The following is a 22,404-nucleotide window of genomic DNA, read 5'->3' as shown; positions in this document are numbered from 1 at the left end:
TCAACTTACAGACTGCTGCAGTATTTTTTCATATTTTGTTTTTTGCTACTTTGACTGCATGATGTTCTGAACTAACAACCATAAAGTATAAAATAAGCTATTTTTTTAACCCCTAAAATGCCTGTTTGTTTGCATGTTGTCCCTACTGTAAAACAACCTCAACATTGACATTTTAAAAATTGTCACTGCTACTGGTATTATTTATATTAATAATAGAACCATCTGTTATATATAATTGATTAACAGTAACATTGATTTCAATGCATTTTTATGTTTTACGCAGTGTCAGAAAAACATCCTCTCATGTTCGTGGACAAAAATGACAAAATGCTATAAAATCATCTTTTTTTTCTCTTGTTAAGATCTCGATGTAGAAATGTCTAAAAATAAACTTTTGTCTAAGACTTTTCCATCTAATTTAAGGGCTCATGAATGACAGCGATCAATGATCTATTGTCTCACATTCTTACATCAATCACAGACACAGCAGACAATCATGCTTCTGAAATATGTTTAATGATCATTATAAGTACTTGATTAGTAAAGACTAAAATCTATTGTATGGATCATTGCAGATACATGTGTGCATGAAAGGAAAAATCATGAGGAGGAAAGAAGATTACTGTGATTTTTACAGCATCTGAAAATGTTCTCTCGTCACTGAAAAAGCTTTTTGTAACATAATTAAACACTCGGTACAATCAACATCCGGCTTCCTGCATGGTGATTATAATGTTCAGCTGTCAGGAGGTGTTGCTAGGCTTCATTTTACACTGATTTATTGCTGTTATTCAGCTTGATAAATAATCATAGAAACACCTGAGTTAGCTCTTTACAGCCGTCATGTGGCCAGGATGTGGTGCAGGGCTGATGTACAGTAATAGATGCATTCCTTTGATATGATTATTATTCTAGGAGCACCTGATGAGGGTTTTAGCTGCAGTATTTAAAGGTGTGATCATACTGCTTCGTTTTAAACAGAGGAACGAAAGCGAGAGAAAAAACAAGATCATTAAATAATAGTTGCATTGAAATTGTTTCATTTGCAGAATGTCAACCTGATTGAAGAAAAAGGCTCCTGAATGGGATTGATTAAGAAATACTTAATATAGCTGATAGTCCAAGATATAAAGACAACATGGCTGGATATATTCTCCCCTGAATAACTCCATTTGATGACTCCCTGATTATACGTTCTGACTACCCGAAAAAGGGGTGGCAGCCTCTCACTCCCTTCACCACACGACATTGATGCAAGAGATTGCAGGGTTTGAAGCCGCAGTTTAAACGGCCTTTCAAACACGTGCAGTGGAAAGTGCAAAAAATGTCTTGGTAGAACCCTTCACCTTCCTGGAGGTAGTGACCATTCACGGAGCAGCCACATTCAGCCAGCTTCACACATCGACCCTGCAGAGGAAATGATACAACATTCAGGAAAATGAAAGCAAGAGACGTCTAATAAATGCATCTCAAACATTGTTTCAGTCATTATAGGAAGTTGTTATCGTGCAGATTTAGAGCTAAATGATCAGTTCAGTTTATTGAAGTTGGCATGAACGTTACCTCATTCAGCACGAATCCCTCTTTACACGCACAGCCCTCACTTGGTGCGACCATACAGGCAATACGTGGTTGGGGGTTGCAGGTGACCGGACAGCCAGGAGCCGAGAGACTGTAATCACTATTGGCTGGACAGTCCATCGCTGACACACAAACACACAAACAATATTAAATACATCACATAAAAAAATATGGACCACAGGTAGAGGGTCATGTTTTAGTTCCTGAAAGATTGCAGCCAAACTCCTTCACCCTGTCAGGTGTGGATGAAGAACGAAGTGAGTGTTAAAACAAAAGCTCGCTCCTCTCTGAAGGCTTAGTGTGCAGGGCGTCGATATGACTGTAAGAGTCTGAACAACGGGACAGTGATGTCTCCATCCTTCTGTTTCTGTTTCTTCTCATTTGCTTGCTGGTGCTCTCTGTCTTTTTCTTGCAGCTGGTTGATGATTAACATGTGACTAGCTTTTTTTTTTTTTTTTTTTTTTAATATAAATATAAAGCTGTGTTCATACAAATGAACATCACACTAACTTATAGATTTTTAAATTTTTTTTGATATACAACCAAAATGTAACAACCAAGAATCAACAGATTCTTCTTCATGATAATCACTCACGGCAGAAGTTCTCCGTCCTCCACGGTTTCACTTCGCCTCCGTTCCTCAGGCACTCCTCCATGTAGTCTGTGATGATGTCACAGGCGGCCTCCTGTTTGCCGTTGTTCAGATACATGTCGTAGACGCAGTCCTGGTGGTACTCTTTGGAATCCACGAGCTCTGAGCATCCAGCCAGGGGTCCATCCTTCGCCGTTATTACGTCGCAGACCTTCGTGTAGTCGGGCAGTTGGATGTCAGTGGGGAGGGGTGGAGGACAGTCTTTACCTGGAAATAAAAAAAAAACATCAAAAGCATTATCATGGATTAATTTTATATGGAAGAAAACATCCATCAGACATTTTAACATCTTTTTCTTTCCATATTCCAACTCTGAAATGTTTCTGACACCACATGAACGCAGGTTGATAAAAAGCAATTTACATATCTAGATTAAAGAACAGGAGCCAATGAGCTTCTTACAGTCATGAGAGCATCCCTCCACATCAGCCACCCAGTGGCTCACTCCAAACGCCGTGGCGCTCTTTGCCTGCGTCCCGTCGGACAGCGTCAGGTCGTCAGCTGGGTCTCCGTTCATGTTTCCGCAGAGACCGCAGGCGGCGTTTTTATAGACAGAAGCCAGCTCCACCCTCACTGAACTCACAAAGTCGTAGGAAACCTGAAACACCAAGGAGAGTCACCGTCCTATCTTTAAAAACCAACAAACCAGCTACACACCTGCTCTTAATGTGTGTGTGTGTGTGTTTATACCTTTATGAAGTGTGTTTCGATGACGGCCTCCCTGTGTCTGCGTTCAACCTTCACATGTGATTTATTCCACTGGAACGGCAGAGATTCGGCCACACCATCCATCTGTTGAAAACACATCAACATGCTTTAAACCCAGTTTGAAACACTGGACTCTCCAGCTACAGGAGCAAACTCCGTTCAGTTTTTCTTCCAGTAAGATAAACTGTAGTCCATATTTACTGTTTCTAGCCTGAAAGGGACGCTAACTTAAAATACTTTAATGAAAATATTAAATCAATTCTCTCCCAATAAGACGCAACAAGAATGAGTCTGACGCCCTGAAAGCAAGTTTGGTGCCATGAGGTCGATCTTCTCACAGTCAGAGGTCTGTCCTCTCACAGTCAGAGGTATGTCCTCTCACAGTCAGAGGTCTGTCCTCTCACAGTCAGAGGTCTGTCCTCTCACAGTCAGAGGTCTGTCCTCTCACAGTCAGAGGTCTGTCCTCTCACAGTCAGAGGTCTGTCCTCTCACAGTCAGAGGTCTCTCCTCTCACAGTCAGTGGTCTGTCCTCTCACAGTCAGAGGTCTGTCCTCTCACAGTCAGAGGTCTGTCCTCTCACAGTCAGAGGTCTGTCCTCTCACAGTCAGAGGTCTGTCCTCTCACAGTCAGAGGTCTGTCCTCTCACAGTCAGAGGTCTCTCCTCTCACAGTCAGTGGTCTGTCCTCTCACAGTCAGAGGTCTGTCCTCTCACAGTCAGAGGTCTGTCCTCTCACAGTCAGAGGTCTGTCCTCTCACAGTCAGAGGTCTGTCCTCTCACAGTCAGAGGTCTGTCCTCTCACAGTCAGAGGTCTCTCCTCTCACAGTCAGTGGTCTGTCCTCTCACAGTCAGAGGTCTGTCCTCTCACAGTCAGAGGTCTGTCCTCTCACAGTCAGAGGTCTGTCCTCTCACAGTCAGAGGTCTGTCCTCTCACAGTCAGAGGTCTGTCCTCTCACAGTCAGAGGTCTGTCCTCTCACAGTCAGAGGTCTGTCCTCTCACAGTCAGTGGTCTGTCCTCTCACAGTCAGAGGGCATTTTGAGTGGGTTTGTGGTGAGACGCCTGAAACACTGTCTGTGATTGACACACGATTAAGATTCGTATGTTGATGTTTTCTTAGGTGAGATAAACTCCGTTAGGTAATATCCCAACTTTGAAGTTTTTAAATGAGGCTCCGGTCTAACGAGTCCGCCTTACTTTTTCTGTGCTCTTGCAAACGCTTGTAGATTTATCAATTATCAGTTTTAGTTAATTAAAACAAATATTTAAGGTTAATAGTAATTTATTAAACTACGGTTTGCCCAAATGTCGGTCGGCTGCATTAATGATTCAAACATCATAAATGGTGTTATGAAGTTAATTTGTGAAGACTATCCGGCTGAATAAGACGCCAACGTGCATCAGAAACGTGTGTTTGATTATCTTCAATGATCCAAAATCCTGCAGGAGGATTCTCAATAAACTCCACAGTGATTCTACTTCTGGGTTGACCTACAAAAATACACCATTTGTTTTGTTCTCAGTGATTTAGTGGATGAGCGTTTTGCCTTAAATACAGACTGACCCTTTAAAACCCCACGTGCGTGTGTGTGTGTGTGTGTGTGTGTGTGTGTGTTTCTCACCAGCACTTTGCCGGTGAATTCCCGTGAAAGTGTGAAGTTGTGGCCGAAGACTTTAAGTGTCACCACTTTGGCGTATGCCACCTTCTTGTTGCCGCGGTTGTTGTTCTCCAGAGTTACCTACAAGAATAAAAAAAAAGTCAGCTCAGAGATGATGGTTGGTGGGAAAAAGACGGAACAAGAGGAGCGAAAGAAAAGAGAGAGAGACAAGTACACTGGGATGGTAAGAGCCTGTCTTGTTGTTACACAGACTTTTAGTTTCCTGGATGTAAACTCACTCTGACTCTTTGTACCATGAGGTTAGCTTTCTGGCTAACAGCTGAGGTGAAACTGAGTGGAGTAGTGTGTCAGTCCTGTGAACGAGATGCAGCTCCGCCTACACACCAGTTACAGCTCTGATTGGCTCCAGCCCACCTACGACCTCAAGTTATAAACTGCTCCTTCTAAAACTCCTCACGAACAAGCTCGTGTGTTTTAGGAACAAGTGCACAAATGTTTTCTCTCTCTGCTGCTCACCTCAAAGTCCTTCAGTCCTTTGGTGTCTCCACACACACCGGCCAGCTTGTAGACACAGTTTCCCTGGAAGTCATACTTGCGTCCGTCGAAGGAGGACATATGTGGGTCTCCGCGTGCCGTGCAAGTCTCAAAGCTGATCGGATAACAGTCCCGGACTCCGTCCACCACGTCGCATACCTCTCCAGCCTGACATCCCACTGACTCGCACTTCACCTGCTTTGTTGCTCCGTCACACACGCACTTGTCGCTGCACTGAGAGTCGCCCCAGAACTCCTCCTCTGGCTTGTAGTAGTGTCCGTTATGATCACAGCCGCAGCCCTCCTCCTTGGTCACACACCTGACGAACAGGAAGGCAGAGGAATAACTCATCCCAGGTGAGACAATGCTGAGGTTGCATTTCCTACTTTATTGTTCACATTTTAAAAAGCTGCAAAGCATCACTGCACATCCAGCCAAGAGGAGAAACCTGCAGACACCTCTCTGCACATTTGCAGAGGGGGTTTCATAAAAATGTAACATTTAAATCAGCACCAGCTCAAACAGTAAAGAGGTTCATTTTAACTAAAGCCTGTGTTAATTTACATCTTAGTCTTTTATTTATTATATTTCCTCTAACTGTCAGGTTCCCTTTGTAGCTGTTCCTTCAGTTCCTGCTTGTTAAAAACTATAAAGAAATATTTAAATATTGTTGTTTTCCTCAAACTGCTGAACTAACACTCATAAATCTCAGATTGGCTCATTTGAGTATTTAAATGAAAAAATTGTTAAAAAATTGAAAAAAAATTTCTAAACGCGGTCTTGATTGGCGTTGTTATTACTTGCTGACTAAGCTACAAAAAAAAAAAAGATTTGCAAAAAAAAGTTCTTCCCTTTTAAACATTCGTTCAGAATTCCTCCCTATACAGAGAGACAGCTGGATTGTTCACATCCTCGACATCTGTGTGGTTCACTTACTCTGTTCCACTCTTCACGTATCCTTCGTCACAGAAGCAGCCCTCCACACAGTTCTTGGTGCAGATCTCAGGCTGAGGACCACAGCCGGGCGGACACGCTGAGCCACACAGCTTGTAGTGACTGTGCTCAGGACACGGAACAGCTGGAGGAACAACAGCAGGGAGGTCATGTTATTGGATAGACGATATGTAAGTGAACGCAACCTGCAGGTCTGAAAGATGAATGAAAAGCTGAAGTATCTTAAACCTGCGTGCTTTTAACGTCGAGTAGGAGGCAACTCCACCGGCAACGAAATAGATTTGAATAGAGATCTGTGAGGAAATGGTCGTACTTATCAGTAAACATGTCAATAATGAGTTCATGGTCTCTGGCTTTAGTTTCAAATCTTCCAAACACAGCAGGATGTTCATTTAGTAGACTTCCTTTTCTGTGCGCGGTGATGGTTACAGTCAAACTGTCAACTTGAGAAGCAGCTTTGTGTTGCGAGGAGAACTTCCCTCCTCCAGATGTGTCAGCAAAAGAAACTCTCGGATCATTACATCCCCCAGAGGAGTGCGATTTAAACCGTCTTATGTTAACTGTAAATAGTACTTTACACAGAGGCTTGATTCTGACTCGCTACAGCAGTAAAATCACAAAAAAAAAAATCAAATTTCTTGGGAATTATGTGCATTGACAGTCATTAAGTTTGCTGAAATAACATCCTGATGCATATTTGTAAAAACGTAAGAGTCAAGCTTTGTCAGGTCTGTCCCCAAAATCTTTGTTGCATGGACGTGGGATTGATTGTTTCTCGAGGAATTTAGGAAATCTAAAAGCAGATTTGTGTCTTAAGTGTGTCAGATTGTTAGCTTCCTCTCCTGCCTGCATCTCCATTTATAGAGATTAAATATTCTCATTGTATTCCCCCTTTTTTTTCCTGCATACACAGATGCTGAGACTGAATAAGTGATCAAAAAAAGAAACTTTTCCAGGTAGACTTTTACCTGTTTTTGCCCAAATTACTGCCAAATTGAAAAACTAGACTTTCCCCACAAATCACTTTCTAACCGCTCGCTTCCTCTCGAGCTGCCGCATCTCCTTCAAATATGGTCATTATTACTCTAATGAACAACATGGTGATTAAAACAGTACGCCGGACCACAGAGTGAGAGCTAGGTGGCAACGTTCAACTCTTATTGTGTGTCGTCTACGATGTGAAAAACACACAACATCTAACTTACGACACTCTGCCAGCTCTCTCCATGGTGCCACCGGTGAATTATTCTCCTGGCACTCTGCCATGTAGGTGCTCAGAGCATCACACAGCACCTCCTGTCGCCCTTCATTGATGCAGACGTCGTACAGACAGTCAGACACAAACTCTGCGATGGGAATCTTAGCGTGACAGCCGGCAAACGGTCCGGCCTTATTACTCAAGAACCCGCAGAACTGTGGCCCGAGGAACCTGAAAAAGAGTATAGAGAGAAATGTAAAATCTTCAGGCTGTGGTCACCTTTCTTCAATAAAAACAGCACAGATTAAGCTGGCTCTAGGGATGGTTATACAAGTTGTAAAATAAAAAAAAGTTTGTCGTCTCTTCAGAATGGGAAAGTTAAGCATTCCCGTAAAGTTCCAGAAAGTTTCTATTTCTTCAAATGATTAGTAAAAGACGTACTTCACAAAAAGATCGAACAACTTCAGCATTTTAAGGCCAGATATTTATGTGAAGAGATGAAATGACCATCAGTTTCAAGTAGTTGTTTTAAGACCTACGACTCTGGTAATTGTCTATTTTTGAAAATAGCTGAAGCAGCTTTCTAAACTAGAGGCATGCCTGCAAGAACATTAGGACCTGCAGGATTATAATTAATTTTACTCAGATTTTTACCCATAAAAATCTGAAGTTACAGTTATTGGCGTCAAACAACTCAGTTGGACATTTTCTAATAATGTAACTGTCTGAGATGCAACACTAACACTGTTAGGAATCTGGGAGTTACATCTGATAAATCGACGTCCTTAAAATCCAACATACAAAAAATCTGGCATATCATGCGTCAAAGGATTCATTTGTTCATTCTAGGATGGATTAATGCAATTCCCTTTAATCGGTGTGTATTATCATTATCATTATTACAGGTCCTTTTAAAATCTGTATTCCTCCTTGACAAGCTGTTAAGGGTTCAACGCCATCACAAAGATATCACATTACCCCTCCATCAAATTCTGCTCCCATAAAGCTGCCTGTGGTACCTACAGGATAGTCTGTTAAGATAGTATGGGAGGTAAAGCCTTCAGCTAGCAGTCAAGACTCCTTTGGAATAATCTGCCACTGTCATTTAGTTGCAGGCTTCGAAACAAACAGACTTAAGCTGCATCTGATTGGTTTTAATGTAATTCAGGATGTCATTTCTAACAAACCTCCTTTTCCCGTGGACCCTCTCGTGACTTTAGAAAATATAAAACTAATAATTGAGGAGGCACCGGAGTAACTCTGTATTTCAAAGCGGGCTGTGGTAGCTGACGTAAGTTGCACAAATCATTGTGCGACCTTACTTCTTGCGGTCTTCCTCGGAGCACTGAGGACACACCCCCTCACAGTGGTGGTAACAGAACGGGTCTCCGTCCGGGATGCTCCAGGACTCCGCCCAAACCGTCACATTAGCAGCAAGATTGCCTCCGACAGTGGTCAGTTCGTCCTCCTTGTTGCCATTGTAGTTGCCACAGAGCCCAGCAACGTTGCCAAAGTAACTGCTGCTGAGGGTAACCATGACCAAACTAGACCAATCAAAAGTTATCTCCACACCAATTTCAGTCACGATTGTTCCTCTTATTCCGCTTTGTGTTATTGAGATGCTGCCTTCATCCAGCACGAGGGGAAGTTCTTCCCTTGTACCGTCCACCTACAGGGAGACATCACGGTTATTCACCAGTTTTCATTTTACTCAACGTCATGAGAGCGTCATACTTGTGATGGGAAGCTCGACGCTGTTCTTCCAGGGTTAATTCACAAGGCTTTGTATGAGCTGCAAACTCTAACCACAGGGAGTTGGAAAAATCCCTTAAAGATCACTGATTACAGAACCATCTGTAACCAGAATTTTAAGGAATAGAATATAATCGTTAGCTAACTTTAGCTTTCAGCCGGGCCCATGCTAATGTGTGATTGTGGCTAAAAACAAGTTAAGCTATATTAGCTAAAAAAAAAAAGAAAAAGAAAAAAAAGATTAGCAAACACACCGACTGTTAAGAATAATCTCCCACCTAACAGTTTTGCTAGAATAAACTAGCTAATTTATGAACTAGTATAAACTAGCTAATGTGGCTACCGAGGCTAATGGTATTTTTCTTGCTGATTAGAAAGAGAGATAAGCTAGCATGCTCACTTTCTGTGAGACTAATTTAAAACAGTTTTGCCCTTGATGAAGGTATGTTAGCTGTGTTAGCTAGCGGGATGTGGAAAGTGGCGATGTAATTCATTACAGTATCCTTTCAAACAATATGTAAACAGTATCTTGAGAGATATAGTGGAGTTGTCCCGTTCTTGACTTTATGCGAGCACTAACAACTATGAGAATAAATTCAAAGGTAACAGTATTTTCCTTGCTGAAAGTTAACAATGATTGACACTATTTCGGCGGCTTTGGTTCCACAATAAGGCGAAACGTCGTCATTCAAATCCTTCATTAACATGTTAGAAAATAGTTTGATGATATTTGTAATCCAGGAACCATAGTCAGGAAATTCAACTGACTCTAAAAAGATTTGATTCGGCACAAACGTAAAACGTGCCATTCACCAGGTTTTTGTTGGGGAGTGAAGAAACTACACATCCCACAATCCATTGTGAGTCAAATGAGATTTATATTTGTAATAATAATGTTGTAATATGTTGTAGTTTGTGTTTTTATAGTGTGTTGAACTTCCATGAACTTCAGTGGTAGCAGCCGACAGCCAAACGTCACAGGGGCAGTAAACGTTTCTATGGTAACAGTGAGCTCAACCATTCAGAGACCGGGATGAAACACTCTAGGATTGTGGGAAGTGTAGTTCTTTTTCCAGAGATCGCAAAAAAACATGTTTTTCTTAAAGTGAGGTGGATATTATAACAATGTGTCTCTTCTATTGGAGCTTATACCGCCGTTTCACACTCAGAGCTTGTGGTAAGTCTACCTTGGATGGCTATAACAAAATGGATAATAATCAAATCCACTATGATGAAAATTAATTTGATTTTTCCCTGAACAACTTCATATTTTTTATTCTTTCTATTTGCTGACATCCTCTAGTTTAACCCACCATTACGATGTCTTCTGGACCACTGGGGATAAAAATAGTGTGGCCCAACATCTCCACAGTGAACGACCGTACAAAGGAGCCTTCAGAGTTCCCTCGCAGCTCGTTCTTCATGGTCACCTGTACCGGTGGCAAGGATGTATCAGCACCTGAGGGATCAGAATAATATAAGTTTTTGTTAGCAAACATAAACCTAGTGTCTCTGTTCTTTTTATAACCGTATAAATAATATTGGTGAGGGCGTTTTTATTAACCTGCAGCAGCCCAGTTTTGGTTAATTTGAAAGACTCTTTACAAAGGAAACAGAGTGCTTAGGTTTTTATGTATAATTTATAAATATTTAGATTAATTTATTTAGGGGAATACAAGAACAGAAGAAAAGGATTTTATCATTTCAAACACGTGTAACCAAAACGTATTGACAATTTGGACAACCTTACAGTCAGTAAAAATCACACCTGTTGTCTTGACGAGGACGTAGCTGCAGGTTCCTTGGAATGAATAACTATGGCCATCGAGTGTGGTGAAGTGAGGGTCCCCAAATCCCCAGCACATGGCCTTAGACTCAGGAACACACTCTCCCTGACCCTCTGACACCTCGCAGCGCTCCTTCTCTCTGCATTTGATCTCTGCACAGGGGTCTGAAATAAACACACACGTATGTGAGCAGGACTTTGGTTCTGAAGGTTTCCACGGATAGATATGACTCCTGACTCAGGATGTAAACAGATACAGGTAGAGATAGAAACAGTTCAGGGAAGAGCAGAAAGGAGAGAAGTCACTCAGTGAGTATTTGACCTTTGGTGACGCAGCTGAAGACGCCGTCCTTGTTGCGACATTCCTCGTCCGTCTTGCAGCTTGTGGGTTTACAGCTGAACTCTCCGGACTCGCAGGAACAGATCTCTGAACAGTCTTCTGATTGTACCGATGAGCCCGCCTGAAGAGAGTCCCACAAGCATTAGAAAAGACCTGATCAATGGCTACTGATACAAAGGACATATGCTCGGTTATGCATACAAAGCAAGTGGTTTCGTTCTGTGCCTTAAAGAGTCAGGCTGTAATGAATCCAACATAATTGTTTTTTAGAAATTGTGCACAATCAAATCACGTCCTCTGAAAGTGTGTATAGAAATGTTCTCTTAGCACACCTTCCCAAAATTTTGCGGACTACGATTGTCACAATACCAGTTTTGAACTTCGATACAATAGTCATATAAAACCACATCTATACGTGTTTCATTACCATGGCAACAACATTAGAACTCCACAGCACCCAATATGTGTTATTGTTTTTCAATATCTCTCTCCCATTGAGCAGCCAGTTCTTTATCCGTCTTCTTCTTTCCTTGTTCTCGTACTGTCACTTTGGAAGTATATAACTGTGTATGTAATAGCGTGACATCATAGCAGCTAATAGCGAACAGCTACGTCACTAATAAATTCAACAAAGGAGAAAAACACAAACAAAACCAGCGATGGAAGACAGGCGGGGAGAAATACAGACGACGAATACAGTCGCAAGGAAAGTGACGATTTTTTCAACCAATCTATGGACTGCAGTGTTTAGCTCCGCCTTTTAGGGTAGGATCGATATACTTGGCACCCCAACAGAAGGGTACCAAAAAGTAGGACGGTACTGGTCGGTAATTTGGGGATCTTTCCCGGCTTTAGTTTGTGGAAACGCCACAAAATGCGTGTTGTACCGAGACGAACCGCTTGGTGGAAACGGGTCTCAACAAGGCGGGGGACAATTATTTGTTGCTTGTGTCAAAGACAGGTCATTCCTGGATCAGGCATGTCAGTAATTTGATACTTAATTGACCTCCTTGAACGCGGTCATCTTTGAATTCAACAGATGAGAAAAATGAAGTCAGACGATGGTTCTTACTTTATGATACTTTCCATCCACCGAACAGCCACACTTCTCCACAGGCACACAGTTCGCTCCGTCGGACATGAGGCCGTCGTCACACTGGCAGCCCTCTTGACACACTGGGGAGTCAGCTGTGTTCTGCAGGGAGGAGCAGGTGGAGGGCCAGGAGGAGGCACACAGCTCATAGTGACTACCTGCAGCACACTTCAATGCTGCAAGGACAAAACAAGACACAGAGACTCAGAACTGAGGAAGTTTACCTGTCGCCTAAAGTGACTTTTTTTTTAAAATTTTATTTTTACATTTTTTTGTTGTAAAAAGGCAAAGAAAACAATAAAAATTCCAGTCTTATGTCTCAGCAAAATGTTTAAATGTTTAAAATGTCACAATGTTTAAATTGCACAAATGAATTGCGATTATTTCAGTTCTGAAGTGTTAGATATTTATTTTGGTTAAAATACGATGGAAGCTCAGTTTACAGTACTTTTCAATACAATGGATGATAAAAAAAATGGAGATTATATAATTTTAAACATCAAGCATAGAAGTCACTTAGGAACTGTTTTGGTTACTTTACACAAAACAACATTTTGAGGTCAGGGTGTCTCTGCAGCTCTAAAGTTCATCATTGTTCTCTTGCTTTTATTTATTCACTTTCTGTCATGTGTTGCACTTTACCTTTATTGTAACACTTAGATTAACTGTGCACTTCTTTTAATCACGTCACAGTAGCAGAGAAGAAATCAGACTTACGACAGAACTTGTCGCTCCTCCACTCTTTTATCTTTGCACCGGCGAGCTGACAGTCGGTGACGTAACTCTGGATGTGACTGCAAAGGAGGGTGTCGCCCCCTTTGTGTGAGGACATCTCCCTGAAGAGACAAACACACAACAGCATCTTTACACCAGAACCCCAAATTAATCATCAATCTGGTCTAACTTGGATCTCTTTTTTTTCCAGACAGTGGTGACCTCTGGACGCAGAAAACAGAAGTACGAACAACTGCAGTTCCTCAAGTGTCCACTTGAGGCCGTCTTTAAAATGAATCAATCCCCCTGGCGTCCATAGTTAAAATATCTTTCCATATTTGGTCTCTCGGGCTAATTCCTTTACAAATGAAAACTATCTGAGCTGAATTTTCATATAACTAACCTGTTTAAATTATATTAAACTTTCACTTTTTCACAATTAGAGGTATAGCCTCTTTGATTGACAGGTGGGAGCTGCTAGGTGCCTGCTCGGTGACGCCTCAGCTAATTCAGTCACTAAACTTTAAACCCTGGGCCATGGGATTATTTCATTAAATTTGACATATATTATGTGTATTTGTTTCTCCAACACGAGTATGAGTCCGGAGTCTGTCTACAAACACCCCAATGATCAGGGAAACTCTATCTTCTCCATCTTCTGCCTGCTCCACTTTACAGAAAATGTGTGCTCAAACAGGCCGTTTGGAGATGTTCCCTCCATGACATCACAAAGGGCAGTAGCCCCTCCCCCAGGTGGGTGACACTCCCACAGCTAGGTGTTTGTTCCGCCCTCTGAGTCTGCCTTCTCACCGTAAACAATAGGACATGGAGCCAGAAAGCAGCGAGTACACCTGAGCCCTTCCAGAGAGGGGGCGTGGTCAGACACAGCTCATTTACATATTTAAAGCTACAGACACAGAAACAGCCTGTTCTGAGCAGGGCTGAAATAGAGGGGTTTATAGATTGGCACAGGAATGAGTCCTAAAACCAGGAAGTGAGTTAGTATTTTCACACCATGGGTTCCTATCTATCTATCCATCCATCCAGGAGGAGAATATGTGACCTTTAACACGTTGTGTATTGTTTAAACTTCCTTACTTGACACAGGCCTCATAGCGTGCAGTAGGTTTTACTGTGGAGTGGCATCCTTCAAAAGGGCCCTGCTCTGATTTGATGATGTCACAGTCTTTCCTAGCATCAGGCTTCCCTTTGTCATTCTCAGGACAGGAATCGGCGTTGCAGTTTGTGTCACACTTGTCGTCTTCGTCCTCCTTAACGAATGAGGCCGCAGCTGTGTTCTCCGGCGTACCGATCTCCCCCACCAGGTCGTCAGACGCGTCGTCATTGTAGTTTCCACAGAGGCCATTGGTTGTGCTGTGATAGGTCGACGGGAGATGCAAGACCACACCTGACACAGTGTCATAGGTCACCTTCAGACCGAAGTCGGTTTCCACAATGATGTTGACGCCGTTTTGTTGTATTTGAACCTTTTCCTCAGCGAGTGACACAGGAAGGGTGACTTTGACGTCTTCAACCTGAAACACAGGAATAAAGCCATTTTCAGGTGAGGCTTTCAAACTGACCTCAGTGTTATGACATGCTCTACATGTATGTGCAGGTCATCTCAAGGTCATGATAAGTTCAAAGCTTGATCTAAAGGTAACTGTACTGGTTTAGGTCCTTGAAGACGTCTCACCAGTAGTTACTAGCTGAACGAGCAGATCACCACCTATTGTAGTGGAGTCAGAATCAATTTTCCCCCAACGCGACTTTACTGTGCATGTAAAACGTATAAATGACAAACACAACCTTTTTTTAAACAGATCAGACCAAATCTGTGGAGAAATCACTGAACTAATAATGAATGAAGAAGTTGTCAAAACTTGTATTTGTTTGGACATGTTGTTGGTAAGCCTCCTGATTCTAAAGTTACTCATGTATGTTAACTTGTCCCTGATGCACTGGATGCAGGATCGAGTCCTGGTCTAGGCAGGGGTGCTTCTTAGGTCAGTTGGGTCCCTGGGCAAACATTTATTAAGGGCCCCACCAACCAGCATCCATATTTATTTTCCAGCAATAATGCATGCCACATTTAGCAGGACATTAAGAGTGATTGCTTTCAGATGGGGCACCTTAGGGAGGTTTCCTGCTGTCTTTGCAAAATTTGCACATTTTGAGGTGATGCTGTGGTTTGTTAATTTGTCAGATGTTGGGGGGGGCCCCCTACAGGCACGGGGTCCCAAGCATGTTGCCTGCCTCGGTCTAGTTCTATTCTCAGTGAATGTTAATCCCCCAACATTTTTCGATGCATTTATGATTTTTTTTGACACCATGAGCATTAAAACAATCTGCTGCCTTTTAATGTCTGAAAGTAACAAAACTTTTAAAACATCTTTAGAAATATTTTTTTAAATCTGCTGCGAGTGAAAGAGAGAGCGCTCTGTCTAAATTGCACAAACATGTTGCCACTTAAATACATTTAAAAAAACCCAAGACCTCATACCTTAACTTCCCAACGGACCCTGGTCTCCATGGTGATATCGATGTCATACACTTGAACCTCAACACTGCGAGTAACGAGTCCGTCTTTATCGGTTTTCTGCCGCACCAACACGGAGAACGGCGTCTTCCCGCCTTCCTCCTCCTCCACCTCTGACAGCGTGAACAGACAGTTTCCCAGCAGAGAATAATCCTGCAGGAGGGGACCGAAGGTTTAATGCTAACCGTCACTCCTCTTAAAACACTAACAAACCTCCACACATCTTTACACGTTACGCAGAATATGTTTGACCTTTGACCTTGTATACAACAAAATGTACTCGACCTTTCCATCGTAGGAGCGGATGTTCCGGACTCCGCTGACCGAACAGGAACCGATGCTTTTGGGCTGACAGGAGACAGCGCCGTCTGTCAGAACACACTTCTCGTGTTGTGAACAGTGGAAGGTGGCGTCACACTTTATCTGCCCCTCTGAACACACACACTGTGTGTTACAGGAGTCTCCGGGGTAGAACACCTGAGAGCAGAGGACAGGTGAGTGAGAGACGCTGGACAAAATAATTACTGTGTGTCTACAGGTGTGTGTGTTATATATCTGCAGGTGTGTTACAGAGGAGGTGTGTGTGTTCTGTGCAGGTGTGTTACAGAGGAGGTGTGTGTGTTATATATCTACAGGTGTGTCACAGAGGAGGTGTGTGTGTTATATATCTACAGGTGTGTCACAGAGGAGGTGTGTGTGTTATATATCCACAGGTGTGTCACAGAGGAGGTGTGTGTGTTATATATCTACAGGTGTGTTACAGAGGAGGTGTGTGTGTTACAGAGGAGGTGTGTGTGTCCTGTGCAAGTGTGTTACAGAGGAGGTGTGTGTGTTCTGTGCAGGTGTGTTACAGAGGTGTGTGTGTTCTGTGCAGGTGTGTTACAGAGGAGGTGTGTGTGTTACAGAGGAGGTGTGTGTGTTACAGAGGAGGTGTGTGTGTTACAGAGGAGGTGTGTGTGTGTCCTGTGCAGGTGTGTTACAGAGGAGGTGTGTGTGTTATATATCTGCAGGTGTGTTACAGAGGAGGTGTGTGTGTGTCCTGTGCAGGTGTGTTACAGAGGAGGTGTGTGTGTGTTCTGTATCTGCAGGTGTGTTACAGAGGAGGTGTGTGTGTGTTCTGTATCTGCAGGTGTGTTACAGAGGAGGTGTGTATCCTGTGCAGGTGTGTCACCTGTCCGTCCTGATAGTACTGCCCTTCGTCTTGACAGCCGCACTCGGCCACAGGAACACACTTGTCGTTACTCAGGATGTAGTCGTCGTCACACACACAGTCCTCTGTGCACGGGCTGTCTTCGTCACAGTCCTCAGGTGGGCCGAGGCCGCTGCAGGTGGACTGGCAGGGGGAGGCACACACCTCATAGTGACTGTTTGCACCACATTTAAGAGCTGCAGGGAAACAAACACAGGGAGGACTTCAAATTAAACACAAAGTGGGAAAAAGGTTTTTCAGAAAATATGCAGAAATCAGAGTTCAAAATGGACGCTGTTAACTTTTGACAATTTGATGTAGATTGTTAAAAATCAAAATGTTCAGACATTCATTTATTTTTTCAATTTCATTCTCATTAAATTTCTTTTTGGTCTGAAGAATGAAATCGATGTGTGTGTGTGTGTGTGTGTGTGTGTGTGTGTGTGTGTGTGTGTTTGCATTTCTTACGGCAGAGCTTTTCGGTCCTCCATGTATCAATTTTAGCTCCCGCCTCCTGACAAGATGTGCTGAAAGCTGTTAGGCTGTTGCACAGAGCGGAGGCGTGGCCTTTGTACGCGCACATGTCAAACACACAGTCGTTGAGGAAGGTGGTGTGGTCCAGTTTGCTGTGACACTGACTGTAGTGAAACAGAGAGTCGAGGTGAGAGGACAAACTGTAGATAACGTCTTACGTTAGCTCGCTGGGCTTTCTCCTAAGCTGATTGGTTGCTGCTTTTCATGTTAAATATTTGGGTCTGCGTCGCTCTGGATGAATAACAACGTGAGCTGATCCGGTCGATGACTCTGAAGGAAGGATTCAGTTTACTGACGCTTCGCAGAGAAATCTGCTCGACATCCTCAATCATGCAAAACTTTTTTTTCTTTTAAAGATGATCATGATCTTTTGCTTTTATTCAACAGGACAGAACAGAACTTCAAATTATGTGCAAAACTAAACAGTACTAAAACCCGTTTGGATACGATGGCAACACAACTAGGAGTCCTAGGTCTCAAATATTGGGTTTATAATTATTTTTATTTTTTTACAATGAAGAAGTAGTGTGTGTTTTCTGCTTTTCTTTCACTTGCAGCAGCTTTAGTCAAAACATAACTGAAGATCGGTAATTTTTTTGTTTTGTTTGGTACTTTCTTATACAATCGAGATGTATTGTTTTTGTGCACATGATATTGAAAAGTATGGACCTTTTCACAACCTATGATAAGACAGCTATAAATAAAAAGAGAGAGAGGGAATGTAAAGAGACAGTCTACAGTCTGAGGATCTCATTTCTAAAGACCCTGTCGGTGACCTTTTACCATTTTACATCAGGAGGTCATCGGGTAGAGAACATGTCTGAAATCACTAAAGTGATAATATGATATTTTGTTTATACTATATGGTTATTTTTCCTTCTGTAAACAAAAACATTCGATATGAAGCCAATCACAAGAAGCACGGGAGAAGTACGCACGCGAATGGTCCGGCCTTGTCAGAGATGATGCCACAGTAGCGCCCCTCCTGGTAGCGAACTGCCAGTGCAGGTTCGCACTCTGGACATTTCCCTCCAGGACAGTCACTGGTGCAGCCAGCGTCTCCTCCGACCTGAAGTCAGATATATACAGAGTAAGACCAGCTGAGTGCAGGTTTTTACTTCCTCCTGAATGTAACGTTGGGAGTGATGGGAGTTTGGTTTAGTTTCATTGTATTTTGTGTAGGAATAAAAATGGGTCCAGACTGGTTTGAATACATGATTAAAAGCCAGTTGCAGAATTTAAGTCGTGCTGAGAGAAATTTGTCTCCATGAGATTCTTTCCATCAACTTTCGGTTGGAAGATTTGTTATTTGATCAGAACGAACAGGTTTTTAAAATCCCTTCTAACATACATTACTACTAAAACAAAGACATATTTTTAAAGGTTGAGTCAGGGGAAATGGTCGCTGTAGCTTGTAAACACCAAATCTAGATTTGTCCCCTCGTCCTGGGCTCAGAAGTGCACGCACACGCACCCAGACCAGCAACCACCTGCAGCGTCTCGCTTCTATGCATGTTAAACGTGTGTTATGATTATTTAGCAAGCTAGCACAAGCTAACGCCAGTTGACTGTCATCTGCCTGTTTAACTGCAAGAAGGCGAACTCCACATCAGGAGCCATTTTGTATTTCTTTTTTTTTTTTTACAGTATTTGGCACTTTGTGTTTTTCGGACATGTTTCGAACCATCAGTCAAAAGCAACACAAACCTTCCAGCTGTGACCAAACTCATTCACTTGTTTGGTAACGGTGCCGTCAGATTTCATGAAGTCGTCTCCAGCTTTTCCGTTGTAGTTTCCACACAGACCTGAAACAGGATAAACCACAGCGTCAAACATTCAGATTCAGACTTCCTGTTGACGTTTTGGGAGCAAGAAGCTTTCAGGAAGTCACCGAAGACTCACCGGAGGTTTCCCCGGCGTACGAGCTGGGGAGAATCACCTGGACGTAACTCCTCCAGTTGAACTTGAGCTTCAAACCAAAAGATGTTTTCACAACGCCGAACTGTCCACATCTGTGTGCGGTGAGTTTTCCGTCTTCAAACGAGAATGGCAGGTTGACTGACTGACCGTTCACCTGGGGGAGACGGACGGTTAGACCGGAGTCTGGTCCAACTGCTGCTCTGACTTTTTACACATTTATCCCTTCTGTCCCCATCGACTTTTAAGGGCACAGGTTAATGTCAACATATACATGTTAGCTTAATTCTACTGTAAAACTTTACATCATAGCTCATCCTAACTGAAGGCGCAGTCCTCCTTACTCGCCTGGCCTTGCACACCTTTAGTCTTGAAATCAGGTTAAACGCCATTTCATTCTGACAGGTTTCACTTTTGATCATAGTAAAAAAATATTATCAGACTTGTCTTACTATTATCTTCCCCCGGTTGGTGCTGCTCATGCTGACAGTGAGGTTACCGAACACGATGAGAGACACAGACTTGGTGTAGGACACCGCCTTGTTCCGCCCCCTGTTCTCATTCTGGACCAGACACTGGAACGGCTCCAGTCCCTGGTCGGAGCCTGCGGCCAGTTGAGCGAGCACGTAGGTACACGTGCCCTGGAAATCAAAGTACCGGTTGTCCAGGCTTTGGCAGTGGGGGTCTCCGGAGCACCGACATGATGCATAGGTTGTTGGGTAACAGTTCCTGACCCCCTTCTTGATCCCACAGTGCTCGCTCTTCCTGCAGCCGACTTTATCACACTTGATAAAGAACAGAAGACAAAGTTAGATCAGAGGAAACAGGACAGAAACAGATTACAATTTATAAAAAAAAATAGTTTAAAGCACGTTCGTAAAACACTTCAAATCTTGACATCAAAAATTCAGATACAGAAAGGCGACCTGAGGAGAAACTCAGATCAACTTGTTAATCAAAGGATTTGACATGTTACAGCTAAAATCAAGTAAATCACACAGTCGCTCATGTGTAGTGATTAACGCTGTTATCACACTGGTGTTAAAAAAGACCAGCAGAGACGATTCAATTCAACTCCATTTTATTTGTAAAGCACATTTCACACAAACGTAAACCCAATGTGCTTTACAGGAGAAAAAGATAAACACAATACAAACTCATTAAAAATAATAAACTAAACACGGATAGATAAACTAGCAGCTAAAGGCACTCACTCACACACACACACACACACACACACACACACACACACTTACCTTGGCTTTCCCGTCGACACATTTACACTTGGTGTTGCAGGTGTTATCCCCCCAAAACGTGGTGCCTGCTGGGTAATATTTGCCCTCATGCTGACATCCACACTGAGACTTAGGGACACACCTAAAACAGAAGGTAATGTGAGGTGTGTAAAGACGTCCTGCATGTCTTATTAAAGTGCTAAACTCTTGTTTGACTGCAAGAGATTTGCAGTTTGAGCGATGGGACTCTGGTTGTTTATGAAAGGAATCTGTTTGTGTCTCGTGTGCTGTTTTGATTATATTACTGCAATTCATACTCTAGAGGAACAAAAAAAAAGTTGTTGGGCAGTTCACAAATTTTAAATCTTTTCGTGTGGCAAGAATGCACGTTTGGGACCATCCCCACCCTGTTTCTCCAGAATGTTTGTCAGGTGAATTGGCATGCATGTATGTGAGGTGTATATGCATCCGTCTTCGTCGGAGAAAAGAAAAAAAAACAACCAAGAGGCATGAGAATAGGACCCTGAAGGACGCCGCAAGCTCAGGAATCGTGTGTATTTTCGTTGAATTAATGGCACACTTATTGGGTTTTATTAAGGGTGCAAAGTGCTTCATTCTGTCAGGGACACATGGTCCAAAAAAAACCCAATTCAAACCATTCAGATCGATGCACTTTGTGTGTGTTTATGGCAATTTATTTTATAAACGTGCAACATTTTCAATGCCTAAAGTCGACACACGTCAGCATACCTGTCTCCGCTGAGCACTTTTCCTTCATCGCACTGACATCCCTCCACACAGCGAGACCTACAGAGAGTTGAAATGTCTGGGAACATGCAAGTGTTGGGACAGGCTGTACCACATGCCTCATAGTGACTTCCAGCTGGACACGACGGTGCTGCAGAGAGAGAGAGAGAGAGAGAGAGGAGCTTTGATCGCCATGTTAAAGCTCGATCTTGTAACATGTGAGAAACAGTCGATATATATATCACTCAATCCCAGCTAAAGGATCAACGCTCTGCCCTCTTAGGTCATACATGATAAACCAAAGAGCGACTGAGGACTGTTCACACGGTACAACATGTAAAGTGGTTCTCACTGCATCCGGATTCCTCTCTCCACACGGCGTTCATCGTCACTCCTTCTGACAAACAGGTGTCATAATAACTCTTCAGGTTGTCGCAGCGAACCTGTTTGGCACCTGGACAAAAAATTACACACAACACATTATTCAAAGGTGAACATGTAAACTCAGACTACAACATACATCTTTAAATCATGACATTGAAAGAACCCGAAGTGGACAGTTAAAGAGAGAAACAGCGCCCCCCTCTGGATTTTAATGGATGTTAAATCTGAGTCAGTGATTTTGTTTATTTTAGCTTCAGGAAACAAAATTCCTGACAGCTCAGAAATAACTTTGTCAAAGTGAAGTAATAGCTTCATAAGGAGGAGGTAACAATAAATATACTGTGTACCAAACCAGCTTTCCATGCACGCACTAAATGCTGGATTACCAACTTCATTCATAATTTAAATAGTGGACAGATTCCTTAAGAATCTTATTTTGATAAATTCATTGTATTTTCTATCCAAAATGTCCCCCACTGTCAGTCAAGATTCAAACTGGGAAATTGGTTTGGGGGGAAACTTCTAATAGATCCCAGTTATAGAGAATCATCAGATTTAAAAATAAATAAACGAAAGGATTTTTGTGCAAAACCTGTGTATGTGGTTCTATTGCGGTTAAGCTATTACACCAGTTCCCTGTTATGTTTCAGGGGTTGTCTTACCTTTATTGACACAGACGTCGTAGACACAGTTGTCCAGGAACGGGGTGGGTTGGACGGTTTTGTGGCAGGCGGAGAATGGGCCGTCCTCTTTGGTCATGAGCCCACACAGTTTGGGTTTTGCGAAGTGTTCCCGCTGCCTATCGGAACAGTGAGGACAGCGACCGCCACAGTTGTCGTTGCAGAACAGATCTGGATCCTTCACCTTCCACTTTTTGATCATCTCCAGAACGACCGGGATACTGTTGACTAAAAGGGGCAAAAAAACAAACA

At 42.8% G+C, this 22,404-nt stretch overlaps 1 protein-coding gene across 1 annotated transcript in view; it reads right to left on the bottom strand.

The window, feature by feature from the left end:
• Nucleotides 1-497: 497 nt before the first annotated feature.
• Nucleotides 498-22,404, bottom strand: part of LOC306824564 (IgGFc-binding protein-like) — a 30,315-nt gene continuing 8,408 nt past the window's right edge. The window contains exons 9-36 of the mRNA XM_079344743.1: nt 22,135-22,380; nt 21,441-21,542; nt 21,092-21,239; nt 20,363-20,483; nt 19,559-19,891; nt 19,092-19,263; nt 18,897-18,994; nt 18,128-18,258; nt 17,124-17,293; nt 16,638-16,852; nt 15,752-15,943; nt 15,431-15,619; nt 14,026-14,462; nt 12,931-13,049; nt 12,193-12,389; nt 11,103-11,241; nt 10,763-10,945; nt 10,308-10,453; nt 8,565-8,911; nt 7,250-7,473; nt 6,027-6,168; nt 5,073-5,409; nt 4,560-4,676; nt 2,924-3,025; nt 2,636-2,831; nt 2,177-2,440; nt 1,564-1,703; nt 498-1,407 (exon numbers count right to left, since the gene is read on the bottom strand). Coding sequence (XP_079200869.1) covers nt 1,201-1,407; nt 1,564-1,703; nt 2,177-2,440; nt 2,636-2,831; nt 2,924-3,025; nt 4,560-4,676; nt 5,073-5,409; nt 6,027-6,168; nt 7,250-7,473; nt 8,565-8,911; nt 10,308-10,453; nt 10,763-10,945; nt 11,103-11,241; nt 12,193-12,389; nt 12,931-13,049; nt 14,026-14,462; nt 15,431-15,619; nt 15,752-15,943; nt 16,638-16,852; nt 17,124-17,293; nt 18,128-18,258; nt 18,897-18,994; nt 19,092-19,263; nt 19,559-19,891; nt 20,363-20,483; nt 21,092-21,239; nt 21,441-21,542; nt 22,135-22,380 — 5,414 coding nt within the window. The 3' untranslated portion in view covers nt 498-1,200. The remainder of the gene's footprint in view (nt 1,408-1,563; nt 1,704-2,176; nt 2,441-2,635; nt 2,832-2,923; nt 3,026-4,559; nt 4,677-5,072; nt 5,410-6,026; nt 6,169-7,249; nt 7,474-8,564; nt 8,912-10,307; nt 10,454-10,762; nt 10,946-11,102; nt 11,242-12,192; nt 12,390-12,930; nt 13,050-14,025; nt 14,463-15,430; nt 15,620-15,751; nt 15,944-16,637; nt 16,853-17,123; nt 17,294-18,127; nt 18,259-18,896; nt 18,995-19,091; nt 19,264-19,558; nt 19,892-20,362; nt 20,484-21,091; nt 21,240-21,440; nt 21,543-22,134; nt 22,381-22,404) is intronic.

This window comes from Symphodus melops, assembly GCF_947650265.1.
Source record: "Symphodus melops genome assembly, chromosome: 5".
Lineage (NCBI taxonomy): Eukaryota > Metazoa > Chordata > Actinopteri > Labriformes > Labridae > Symphodus > Symphodus melops.
The sequence above is the reverse complement of the archived record's forward strand: the minus strand, read 5'-3'. Positions and strand labels throughout refer to the sequence as shown.